The 14076-nt window shown below is 37.3% G+C and overlaps 1 protein-coding gene across 1 annotated transcript; it reads right to left on the reverse strand.

Moving 5' to 3' along the window:
- Positions 1-71: 71 nt before the first annotated feature.
- On the reverse strand, positions 72-3525 carry cdc23 (CDC23 (cell division cycle 23, yeast, homolog)). Its single transcript, XM_072446242.1, has 16 exons — positions 3385-3525; positions 3015-3087; positions 2743-2880; positions 2615-2657; positions 2440-2545; positions 2229-2361; positions 1984-2161; positions 1661-1758; positions 1502-1583; positions 1261-1414; positions 1070-1189; positions 910-985; positions 789-850; positions 630-708; positions 399-518; positions 72-323 (listed from the first exon to the last, which is right to left on the reverse strand). The coding sequence occupies exons 1-16, from the start codon at positions 3495-3497 to the stop codon at positions 174-176; spliced, it is 1725 nt and encodes a 574-aa protein (XP_072302343.1). The 5' UTR covers positions 3498-3525; the 3' UTR covers positions 72-173.
- Between the last annotated feature and the right edge of the window lie 10551 nt (positions 3526-14076).

The following is a 14076-nucleotide window of genomic DNA, read 5'->3' on the forward strand; positions in this document are numbered from 1 at the left end:
ATACTTTATGTACAAATAAACAGCACAGATGGAACTTGAAGTGAACATTTTCACATAGAAGTTAAAACGTCTTGTTAGTCCAGAACTGTAATTCTCTGCCTGTAAAATTATGCAGGTTTCTCATGCAAGTACAAATTTGCGCTGTTGTGTGAGCGCTTTCAAATCATCTAATGTCAGGGTGTGAAGGAGATGAGGTTGAGTGGGGATAGCCTCCTCACAGGTGTGTTGTTCGACAGTGGAGCAAACAGATCTGCAGACGGTGTTTCAATCTGATCTCTGACCTGCGAAATTTGTCTCAGCAAAGCCTTTCCTTCTTCTCGGGCCTACAGTTAACGATAATGAATGGTTATGCTGCAGTAAAAAACAGATGCAAATTGTGAAATAGTATGCACACTCACATCGTTGTAGTCACAGCAGCGCTGAGCACACAGTGACGCCTCATCATACAGTTTATTCTTAAAATAATACTGGCCCAAGTACCGGAGGGCCGTGCTAACCTCTGCATGCTCCAGTTGTTCCTGTCAAACAAAAGATCAGTTCCGTGTGCTTTGCCTGCATGGACTTGATGTAAAAGTTTAAACCAGCCTTTAGAGGTATGAAAAACAGTTGTATTTTAATTGAAATCTTACCCCACATGAGAATATGTCCTGGATGTAAAGCATGTAAGACTTAGCAGCATCATCAGCCTCGTTCAACTGTTCATGAAGCCTGCAATAAGAAGTTTTATTTAAATATTTAGCCACTTCAGATTTACTTTTGCAAACTAATGACCATTTAAGTTTACTTACTTTGCTAATTTGAGTAAGGCCATTTTCTCTACATCTCCCACAGAGTAGGCCCTCCAGTAACACTGAAACAATTATAAATACTTAACTTATGAAAACTAGACTTTAGTTTTAATATTTGTACCTTTTTAGCTTCTACTTGTTGTGACAGCCTTTCGTAGCTTTCACCAAGAGCGACTAACATGCGTGAATCATTTGGCCTTTAAAAAAAACACAGTATCTTAATGCTGTATCCATGGAATACAATATAATAAAACAAATACAATTATTTTTCAGATTAGTACCTGAGTTGGTGAGCTTTTCGATAATAGTACAAACAATAAAAGGGCATTTTCAGGATTTCATATGTCTGGCCCAATCCATACCAGGCTCGGTAGTCTCTTTTGTTGACTTCAATGGCGTGCCTATTGCAAACAAGATTACATTAACAAAACCTTGTATATAATACAGTAAACACCTCTCTTTCAAGTCTGACCTGTAGGCCTGAATAGCTGCAGACGTGTTCTTCATTTCCATATACTCGTGTCCCATTAGAGTCCAGGCACCAAGACATCGAGGGTTGAGCTTCAGAGCTCGTTGGAAATACAAGGCTGCTTTTTCATGCTGAGAGCGCAAACTGTAGTAATTACCTGCAAATAATCCAAAGTATAAAAGTATAACAATTCTGAACAAAGGTTGGCCTACAAAGTAAATTTGGGAATACAGCTAAATCTTACCAATTACACAACATGTCTCAACTCTGTACTTGTCAATCTCTACCAAGTTGTGGGCCAGGAAGCTCAACTCTGGCTTCATTCCCTGCAAAGAGGCACCAGATGTACTGTGTGTAGTGACATATTAATTACCAAACATTAAGTGTGTTAATATTAACTAACTTTAACATAGAGCAGATTAGAAAATGTGTCCATGTTGTCAATACGGAAGGGATCCTGAGTTCTTAACTCATAAAACAGGGCCAAGGCCTGGTCAATATCTGAAATAAAAGTCTGAGGTTATATTATATAATATATATATATATATATATATATATATATATATATATATATATATAATATATATATATATATATATATATATATATATATATATATATATATATATATATATATATATATATATATATATATATATATATAATATATATATATATATATATATATATATATACATTAAACAATATTAAAAGTAAAATCTACACCTCTGATGTTGTGATAGGCGACGGCGATCTGTGAGATAATGTACGTGCTTTTGGAGAAACCGGCCTCGATCAGACTTTGGTACTTTTGTAGCGCCTCTTTGATCATCTGCAGCTCTGTGTACATGTGCGCCATGAAGAACTCTCTGACCCAGCAGTCAGGCAGAGACAGCGACTTTAACTGGGGACATGGACAAAGATGTAAGCATCATAGTATTTCATTTATGGCAGAAACTAGATTTATCTACCATTTCTGTACTGGTGATCAAGTTACTAAGCTCAAGCCATGCTCCCCAATGAAGAGGAAGGGCATGAATGGCCTCCACAAACACATCTACAGCTTCCTTCAGCAGATCCAGTTTCCTTAGCACCACTCCATACCTGTAATGTTAAATAAATTAATCCAACATAGGATTTAGAATAACAGTTCTACCACTAAGAGCATTAGGTGAAACTTACAAATACATTGTAAAGCCATCGAGTTGAGAGGCTGAGTGCTTCTTACTAAGTTCAACTCGAAGTTCACGTAGGGCTTCATTGCGAACCTGACCCTTTTCCAAAGGACCTGCCAACCAAACGGACCAGTATTTAGTACAGATAATATTTTGTGATTATATGCGTTTTACGTTCTCACCAAGGCTGTCAACGGTCTCATCGTCTTTCTTCTTTTCACCAGACTTAAAACAAACAACAGCAACAAGGTGTTCAAATCATAAAATCATCTTGAAATAATTAAGAGTTGAGGATTGTTGAGGATCCTACCAAGTAACGAGAATACATATAGATGAAATAAGCCTTTTTGCTGCAGCAGTTTTTTAGAAAATAAGCTGCACGATCATACTCTTTCAAATCAAAGTAGGATTTAGCCAGAGTCAGTGCATCTAGGTCTTTGGCATCTTCCTGCAATTTTAGAAAAGTAGCGTTAGTCCTATTTTCCCCAGCAGAGGTCAGTAAAAACTTGCTCTTCTTGCATGTTTGGAAAAGGTAACAGACAAAATATTACAACCAATAAATCGGAGAAGGTGCGCACATACCTCTGTAAATTCAGGCGCAGGTGGCACTTTATCTTTGGGAAGTACCTCCAAAGCAAAGGCGAGTTCTGAAGCCCTGGACAAACGACACACGAATGAAAAGCTGCTCCGTTTGGTTTATGCCTGAAAATTGTCGTGGTTTCATTTGGTCCGTGAAGGTGAGCCACTACGAGCATTTCAAGTAGACAACAGGTAAATCTAATCATTATAACCGCCGTCGCACAAAAATAATCATGTTTTCTAAATTATACACGCCTCTTATTGAAACTAGAGTGCAGATCTCGCTAATGCTAACAGATAACTCGCCAAGTAAACTAAAAAACAAAGACAACAGGAAGTCAATAAAGGATATATTAGTCATTGTGAGTCGTACCACTTCGCACTGTGTAGAAGTCCTCTCTCTTTACATAAAGAAATCACAGATATAAGCTGTTTTTTGATTTCTGCCAGGTCCCCAAACTCACTACACAAAGCCGCCATTTTCATATTTCACCGTAAGCAAAACGTGATTGGTCAGTTTTCCTCAAGACACCGGAAGTTCCGCCCCCGGAAAATTTAATGCAATATATTCACTAAAAATAATAGTTATAGAATCTATAGTAATACCCTTGACTTAAACAGGCTTGGTTGTTCTACTAACACTTTGCTGCACCGCCTTTGATTAAAAAAGTGTTCGGACACACACGCACTTAAAGCACTTGTTTCTTTCTGGATAAAAAAAAAAAATTAAGAGCTCTTTTTTCCCACAGACATGTTTTTTCACATTAGAAAGTGAATCCATAGCCCTCGCCAGGCCTAACCATAACCATATAATCTCAAAACTAGGCCAACACTAAACCACAACAGGCTGTAATTGGGGTCAGCCCTAAGTTTCCAGGTATCTATATTTCCTGGGACCTGCACCGTGGCTGGATGTGCTGCAATATTTTATGCTATAAAACCATACATTTATGCACAACTATTGGGGATGTGGAACCGCATATGTGGTTGAACCAGGAGCATATTCTATCATTTGAGGAGATTCAAGACAACAGTCCTACACTCAACAACATGCATGGAATGGATGTACCAGGGAATACCGGGACCTTTTTTAAAAAAGGGGGAACATGGGTATCGGTGAACATAGGTACCGGGGTATATAAGTACGCACCCGCTGTAATCTTCACAACAAATCCCTAAATTTAGCCATTATCATTCAAAAAGGTCCTGAACCAAACTAAAAGTCTTGGAACACGGAGCTGAACTGCTCTAAATCCTTATATTGTTCAGTGTTATCCTGGATGCTTTGTTTTTTTCTAAATAATCATACTTGTCCTCAGTGCTTCCCTTTGCTTCAGTGGAGCCGAGCTGATGCAGCTCATCATGTAGCTGTCTGTCAAAATCAGCATCATTTCTGCTTCAGCAACTCAGTGCGATGAACACACGTTCTAGAGAGTAGCTAGGTGCCAAGCAACCCTTTCTTCCCAATGCGCAGGTGTTCTGTTTAGAGGGGTCAAGATGCCAACCTGTTCTCTTGGTTTTTTCAACTGTCTTGTGTACCACATTGTCTGATGAGTTGGGTAGACAATCTATGATGGTTATTATAGGCTTAATACATGTCGTCAAGTGTACATTACCGTAACTCTACAAGTAATAATATTATTGTATTTTATATAATATAATTTAGGTGACGGAAATGAATATATTTCTGTATTTATTTCAGATTATGATAGACAGAAGATGTTTTGGCAATCCAAAAGAAATGTGCTAAAACACGTCTTTACAGTTGTAATGTATTAAACAGAGAAGAACTGTAAACTGATCCACAAAAGTGCAGAAATATCATGTTAATTCCTTGTTAGAAATACGTGTTTGTTCCATTTTTATTTTTAATTACTGCTTTTTGCTGCATTTAGACCCATTATTTAAAATTCATGATATTTTTGAGAATTTGATATAATGGCCTTTGACTACAGTATAATATAATACTTTATACTATAAATACAAAATGTTTATGTTTCACCAACAGGAGGCGATGTTGAACCGTTGAATCTCTGACGTCCATTGAAATATTTTAATTTTGGCTTAGAGCATATTTCTTGTATAAACTTTTAATACAAAGCTATTCTTGGCGTTTTCTTCATTTTCCTTCTCCATAGTAAAAAGTAGCTTTCCAGTTTCCCTAATAAAAAGTAATCAACCAAAACAAAGACAAGACCCATATACGATAGTTCATTAAACATTATAATTTGTCATTTTGATATGACAGATTATTATTTCTTGTCCTCATCCTCTGTTGGTCACAGTTTCTTGGACATGTTTGACTTTTTCCTACACAGACAAAAAATCCACTTAAGAAGACTGACAAAGCAATCAAGTTCAGTGTAGTTTACAAGGCCTGACTCAATGGCTGAGTGAGCAGGTGGAAATGACACACGGTCCATCCCTGTCTACATGCTCCTTTATATGCTGTGTTCCATTTATAAATATCTGTTTCTCAAACCATTTGGTACTGGGGATAAAGGAATTTGGGAAGAATATCAAATTGCAATTTTTCAAAGAAATTTTGCTTACCCATATATGTTTTAGGAACGCATATGAAGTGAATCTGAAAGTTTAAAGAGGCCTAAACTACAGGGTTAGCAGGTTTTGAATACTATAAGTTGAGATACTTTGTAGTTTGCTGGGGAAATTATGCAACTTAAATAGTTGCACTCAGTTGCTAATTGTGATTGTGTTTAGTCTTCCAGCCCTGTTACTACCACACGTATCCTGCAGGTACAGAGCAGTGAGGGGCCGGAGGAACTGCTGAGACAGACAGCTATGCAATTGAAAGGGAAATACATACTTTTGCATTTGTGGTCATGTGGAAATCACATTCTGAGTCTGGATGTAGGCCTTACTCAGCCAAGGAGGTTATGCTTTATTAACATTAACAACATTGACACTTTGGCCCAGTTCACCCTTGAAAACGAGGCTTAGATCTCAATGGGGTTTTTTATCACCTGGTTAAATAAAGGTTAATGACAATAATAATAATAATAATAATAATAATAATAATAATAATAATAATAATAATAATAATAATAATAATAATAATAATAATAACATGACTGAGTGTTTTTGGTTAGTTCTGCTGAAGGTAAAAGTTCAAAGTAATTGTTGAATTTTTATCATTTTTAACAGCAAAAGCCAGTAATCACCCAAAGAAAATAATTTATAATGTTTTGGTGTGGATCAAAGAGAAGAAAATAAAGATGCACTTGTTAGATGCAATAAAAGTTATATTATTGCTGTATTTTTACTGCTTGTTACGACTGCCACGACGTCTTGATCCAAGTGAATTATTATAATGTGTTTGTGTGTTTGTGTGTTTGTTTGTTCGTTGCCTTATTTATCTCTGGACAAAACATCTGGAATTTGAATCTAGGACGGCGCCATTTCCCTAAAGGGGGTAAGCTTCATCTCAATACTGTTTACACTTGGTTATATGAGGTTTATGAGTTACTAAATATTAATCAACTCTTATGGGGTTGTAGAGAATTGACATGGCACATAAGTCTTTATGTCCGTCAAAACACAAGGAATGTATCAGTTCCATTCGATATGTGTACAGTGCGCTGATGAATTATTAAACATATTAACCCTTAAACGCTCAACCGTCTTGTGTAAAGCTGTAATATATTATGCTTCCTTGGGACTCACATCAAAGAGTTAGAGTATGCAATCTAGTTTACATGTTTGGCAGAACACGTGAACATGTGAAGCCCCAGTGATGAGTACATTGTGTATCAACGCTGTTTTATTTGTGTTTATTCACTGCTGCTAATGTCTGGCAAGGAATTGCAGCAGCAGAAGAAGTTATTCTTGCAATATAGAGTAAAATGTCTGTGGACTAAGCAATATACAGTGAACCAGAATCAAAAAACCTTCAACATTGGTGTAAGTAAGCGTGAAAAAGCTGCTTTGGCCAGGTCCCTGTGGTTTGGATCTTGGGGGCCTGGCCGAGGACGCTGTGATTGGTCAAGGTTGTTGTTGCTCAAAAGTCATTAGGACAACCACCACCTAAGCACTGGGCATTGCGCCTCTGTTTTGCATGAGTTGGACTACATAGAACATACAAGCCATTTAATCAAAACCAAAATAGCCACATGTCATTTTTAATTTTAATTTTGCATGCTTTAGTTTCTCGTACACTCAAAAAAAGAATGGTCTGAAAGTTTGTCTGTTGTTCCACAGCATGGCATTAGACGTATCTTCGTAGAGAGAGGCAGGCGACACACCACCAGGCCTAGTTACAGGTCAGATCTGTGGAGAGAAGATGACGCTGACAGTAAGAATGGATGCTTTTCAAGGTATTTTTGAGCAATAAAAACACATGTATTAATGCTAGATCTATATAAGTCCCCAGGGAGAGCAGCAGGACTATCTGACCCTCCTCCTGAAAGGTTACGTTGTGCAATTGAACTTTTTTTTGTATGAATAAACATTAGAGCTGCAACGATTAATCGATTAACCGTGACAAGACGACTATCAAAAATAATCTTTGTCATATTTTGATCATAATCATTTTCTGGACTAAACAAACTCTAAAAAACTCTAAAACACATGCAAAAAGAGCATTTTATAACAAAGACAGTTGCATTATTAAATCAAAATGTTAAAAAAGAATTAACCTAGAAGCCTTCAGCCACCATATTTCAAATTTATTTGGTTGATAACATATTTAAAAAGTCTACAATGCACAATAAAAAATAAATGTTTGTCTAGCCCTAGGAAAAATATAATGCATAATAAAATCATAAATATTCAAACTAACCTCAAGATTGTATCTAAAAATAAAAAAAAAACATTTGTTGACACCACTTTGCCTCAATTAGACTGTATGAGTGAGGTTATGTCAGGAGAGGAGAGTAAAAGAAACGTTATAAACCTGAGTGTATGTGTCGTGGTGTCATTATGCGTCCCAAACATGCCGTCCATGCAAAGGCAGAGACAGATGTGGCATGTCTGTAAGCACCAGGAGGGGTTTCTCAGGATTAACTTGCCTTTTGGGACAGGTGCTGAGGAGAGCGAGAGCAGACATAATAAATCTTATGTTACTCGACAGGATACTGGGAACATGTAACGCACTAATTACTAATTCGGATGGAAAGTCTCTGTCAGCGTAAAGCTCCTGCACACACTGCTATCATATCCTGCAATGTAATAGGGCTTTTACTGCCGAATGCTTTGAGGGACGGGAAGTTTTTTTGGGGGGTTGAGAGTATGATGGCGCTGGTGCTAGGACTCATGTAAATGTAGCTCGGGACAGGGGACACATGAAGAGGAAAGTGTGGATTCAAGCCAGATGCTGCGTCAAACGTAGAAAAGGCTTGGTAATGGCTTTTGTAGATCAATAACACATTGTTTCTCTGGGTAGTTTGATTGTATGTTTAGAAATAAATATAGTGGGAAAATCATACTTTTACCTCTAAACTGGAACGCGTTTTTAGCAGATTGTTGCTTGTTTGTGTGTCAAAGGGATTACAAAATGTTTCAGTAGTAAAGCAAACTAATGTACTGGAATACAAAAGTACGACGGAGTATAAGGGCCAAACCACACAAAAACAAAAAATGCGAGAAAGAACTATGATAATAAAGTCATTCAATTTGTACATTAAAGTCACAATCTTATGTGTACTGCACTTAGAGTAAAATGCTTATGGAGCCATCTTGCCTGAAGGAGTTTAAGTCCCGACATAGAGCAAACCAATTACATACTACAAAAAAAACATTGAAAAAAGCAAAAACTTCGTGAAGAACCACAGTGAAGGAGAGATCGTGCTCCCACAGGCTGATGCGCTTCATCCAGGCAGAAGAGTTGCTCATCTAGAGTAGAGAGCGTTCTTCCAGGCAGTTGTGGAGCATCCGGATCTACAGGTCAGCATCAGCAGTGTCCGAAACAGAACCACTCCCCAAGAAGGAGAAAAATATAACAGCTATACACTCACTGTAGTGAAACATGTCCATTAAATATAGTACTGCATATCTACTAGGGTGCTACACGTTTTAAGTAATGTGTTGAATAATCCAGCGACATGGGCTCTAAAGGCATTAGTGTCTGACATTCAACTAATAATTACTACACACAATACAGAAAAAAAACTGTGGCATTAAATCTATTACACCTCAAGTTTTAGAAATATCAAACCCCCGCTTGAGGGTTTTAGTCATTTCATGTGACCTGTTCAGCTGCTGTTGTGGTCAAATGAATGAACACAGGTTAGCATATACAATGTTAGCAGAGGGAACTGATTGGGCAGCTGCAAATATTTCATCGTTCATGACTTCACATGACTTCTTTTCTGATAATCATTTGCCTCCTTCGTTATACATGTATAAGTTGTATGTATAAATGTATTCATAACCTGACTACATGTACTGCTTACATGATGCAATGCTCTCAGGTAATTAATAAGATACAGCAATTGCTTTGTTACACCAATATCACATTCCTGCGTGACGGGAATGTAAAATAGGGTTAGATCTTTGTGTCAGTGGAAAATCAAAACTAACTGTCTCTATGTAACAAGATGGACGCAAACCACTGCCAGGTTTGAGAAAACATGAAAAACAAACACATACTGACCAAGACGATGGTTACGGTAGTTTAAATTTCTGACTAGTGTTTATTGGTGTTATCTTTGTGGCACTCCAGAACCACAAAGGAACCAGAACCACTAAAGTGTGATTTTGTAGGTAATAGTTGTAATAGTAGCAAAGACATAAAAAAAAACAGAAACAGTACTGTATTCTGAATACTTTCACATTAAGTTGCATATTATTATAGTGTATTAAAATAGATTTATGTTTGTTGCAATGTTTGCAATGTAACTTCTTTATTTTTACTTTTGTATTAATCCCTAATTTGAAAATGATTGCAGTCCCTCACCAGAGGAGTGATGTTTTCTTTCCTTCCTCATCAATACCGCACAGTTTGAAACCTAAATTACATGACCACAATGCATTGTTGAATAGCATCAAATGAAAGAGTAACTCCACCGGAATATACAGTAGTTTATTATAATTTGTATTCTGGATTTGTATTCCCTGTACACGTATTCAATTACTTCCCATCACTGCATGAACTAAAGGCACATAGGGGAGATTAAAAGAATAAATGATTGATTGTAGACAACTGATGATACTCAGCGGTTGAGCATTTCCTCTGAAGTATTTTTGGTTTGACATCACCATAGCACCACCATAATCTTTACCATATCTTTACCTTTAGGGCCAATACAATATTTTGCTTCTGGACTTAAGTCTATATGACAGGTTAGACTACACATTTTACTCAAATGTAGTTAAAACAATTATATTTCAGATTTTACTAAACATTTTGACCTGTTTGTCCCGCGAACCCGAAAGGGAACAAGCGGTAGATGACCGGATGACCGGTAGATGTCCCCAGTTTGACCGTTCATAATGTTACTTCCTGGTTGCACATAAGCAGCAGATGTGACATAGGTAGAGGTAATTCCATAACTCTTACCTAGCAACCATACTGTAAACAAGAGCCAAAATCTATGTAAATTACACAATAGTTATGATTTTACTAATAATGATACACGATAATGTCTTTATTTAGTTAAATAATCATTTAAACTGTCAGAAAATTGTGTTAGATTAGAAGTTAAGGTCTTGTGCAATCCTTATAAATAGCAGAATGAGTGGTTAAATCTGCAGTGAATGTTGTCTCTCTTAGAAATCAGTCAACAGAAAGGTTAAACGGCTGACCTCTGGAGCCTCACAGCTGACTCTGTTACTTTAACCTTTTGACCCTTCAAACAGCCCACACTGCACTCTTCAGCCCAACTCCACACCAGTTCCTATGAGAGATACATACAGACAAAACAGAACAACATGTTCCATTGAAACGCCCATCTAACTTCATCTTTATTATTTCAAGGTCATGATATAATTGAATATTTAACTAATGCAATTTAAATCTCCAAAGCCAGGTCTAAATATCATCCGTGAGCTGGGGATTTGTAAAAAAAAAGAGAAGTGTTCTTCAAATGTCTACCTGCTGAGGTAGAAAATGAGCTCTTGCGAACGGCTTGGACCAAAGGCAGTATTCTTGACACAGGCCGGCAACAACCCTTCACGGACCACCCCATTCCTCATAGTGACAGCTTTGAACTCAAATACCTTTCACATTCAAATGCGAGCACATCAGCAATCATTTTATATGCATTATTATATTCAAACACTTCATATTTCTCTTTTGTGCTTGTGAAACCATATAGTCCATTCTTCCTCCATTGTTGCAACACTGTTTACCTCTGACGGAGAAACTCTGCCCGCTTTTGTGCATCTCATCCAAGTGAGTTTCCCACGCTTGGCTGTGATACGGCCAACCAGTAAACCTGCTCCTGTGGTGAGAATACAAGTCTCCAGGCAATTTTTGTGTCAAATGGTGATGTGCATCGCCTGCTGCTGCTGAAGGCTCTGCAGTGATTGACCCCATCAGGCGGCCCCTCTCTGGGATAAACCCCACTGCAGCTTAGGGCGGTTTTCACCTGATTACACAAGGACAACATGGAAATGGTGGTTTGAACAGTTTGTGATTGTTATTATGGCAATGCATATTGCAACCAAGGATATTACATTTGTGAGGTAAAACCCGGTCTGCTCTAAATGGCAGTCCTAAGTTTGTGTGTGGTTGTGCAAGAACAGACAGAAATAAAATGTTGTATGTGAACCAGTGCATGAAAGGTTGTTGTGGCAACTTCTAATACCAAAAGCCAAAAGAAACAGTTTATTGAATAGCTTGTGATACGGTTGTCATTCTTGTCACTAGAAATATGAATTTGTTTCTTTAAATGTGTAAAGCATAGCTTTGTGGCTCCAAAAATAGAGCATTTACCCCCCAACTTATTCCACCCACTTGTACTTCTGACGGCTGCTGACCAGCACTCTTCCACTTACAATTCCATTCAATTCTAGAGGAAAGTCTTGTTGCTGAAATATTAGATAAAGTGTAAAATCTTTGCAACCGTTTCCCTGGTCAGCTTGAAAACACCTTTATATCTGTTTAGAACTTATTTGCTGTTGAGATCAACAACCAGAAGGAGTGACAATCAATGACAACTTCTGGAATAACATTATTAAACATCACAATAGAAACCTCACATTTGCCGAAGAGTGGGCATTGTCCTAGGTTTTATTACATTACATATGTAGATTGTTGAGTAACATCAGATCTGCCATAATGTCTCCACAATATTTATGTTTATCCCTGTTTATCAGTGAGAAAAGGATAGGCATTCTTCGGTTTTCTGAAAATGTCAGGGAGATTGCTGAAGGCTATTACAGCTAATCCCTGATGTGCACATGAGCGAGTGTGGAAGTGGTACCTCTTAAGCCTTCGTACCTGTAGCATGTTTTCAATCTTGCAAAGTTGTAAACACTGTCTGTGGTTCAAAGCAGTGCTGAAGACGCAAAGGATGTTCTCTGTGGATGTTCTTGTTCATGTTGTTTGAGCACAACCTCAAACACAAACACCCCATTCTTTCATACTGACCTCAAACTGCACCGATTTCCAAAGGCAAATTAATTAAAGCAAGATAATTGAACTGGAAAATTATAATTAAGAGATTTTTACAGCTTTGTTTTGAGACAATATCTACATTTCATAAATCCTTGGCTAAATTAAAGTGCACTGCATTGGATATACATAGTCATTATCATTAATACGTTGTTCTGTGATGCTTTAAAGTTAATGAAGCTGGGCTGAGAGCATTGTGGCAAGCTTTTGTTTCTGTTTCACTTTTAATTATTTCCCATTAATGACTGCTGGCTCAGTGGACCGCACGCGCTGTCGTGGTGAATCTATTGATGTGGTACCTGTCATTCAAAAACATGAACCAGTGGCTTGTTCAACCAAAGTTAGAGTTCTTTAATAATAAGCTATAATGAAGCTGCAATGTTCAAAGGTTCAAGCAACGCTTTCTTTGCTGGAGTAACTGTGAAGTTGGGTTCATAAAAGGACTTATTTTTCATGTTTCAGAAAACTATCAAATTTAATGATGTCAAAATACTAAAAGTTGCAGATGTTAGATGTAACAAAGTCAAAAACACAACATTTATATTCATTGGTTTACTTGATGTAAACTGCTTGTATGTAATTCCAGTTTTAAAGCCAATTAGACCAGTGATACTCAAACCTTTGGCTTTTCCAGTGCCACCAGATCCAAACCCTAAATTAGAACCAAATCAGGTCTAAAATGATTCTAAACCATGGATAAGATTGTTCTAAATATTTTAATGACTTTATCCATCTGGTTTATACTCACACAAGTAATATAAGTAAGTAATACAGTGTGATTTCTCTCTCCAGCTCCTCGCTGTTGCAGAGGCAGATCCCAATGGCACAGTTTGAGAGAGAGTGAACAGAAGAAATACATTTTTCAACATGTGCAGGAGTCTGTATTTTTAATGTGGATAAAATTTACATTCTTAAGAAAAAAATGTGGCACTTACAGACACACCCTTACAGAGAGTAATTATAATTCACTCATTATTTAATATACGTTATAATTGTCTTTGCAATAAACACCTTACAACATGTGCTATTTTTAATATATGCAATTAATATTACTATTCTGCAAAAGCAAATAAAAGCACTGTTCTTCACGTGACTGACATGGCTGCAAATCATTTTAAAGGTGTACTATGTCACTCTTCTGGTGTTCATGGAGATTGTGTTGCATTGGGATGTTCACAGTATAAAATTAGCTTACATTTTTCAATTACCTGAGTTTTTATTTTTAAATACAAATAAACTTGCGTTCTTACTTGCCTCTCTGACATGTAACTTGGCCTGGTCTCGTCACCTGCTGCTTTAATGCCACACCGTGGAACATTTCAGGCAATAAAGACGAGCAGGTAGCAGATGCTTAACGTATGCTAATGCAGTGCGGCTTTAAGATGAAAAAGGTTAACCCTGGTCATCACAATGAGCGTGATCATGAGAAACCTGCTCAGTCTGACTGTTTCTGATGCGGTCTGAATCTCCAAAAGGTCAAATACATTTTTT

Source organism: Eucyclogobius newberryi, unplaced genomic scaffold (genome assembly GCF_026437365.1).
Source record: "Eucyclogobius newberryi isolate DKJ021-1_F unplaced genomic scaffold, fEucNew1.0.hap1 SCAF_15, whole genome shotgun sequence".
In the NCBI taxonomy this organism is placed as follows: domain Eukaryota; kingdom Metazoa; phylum Chordata; class Actinopteri; order Gobiiformes; family Gobiidae; genus Eucyclogobius; species Eucyclogobius newberryi.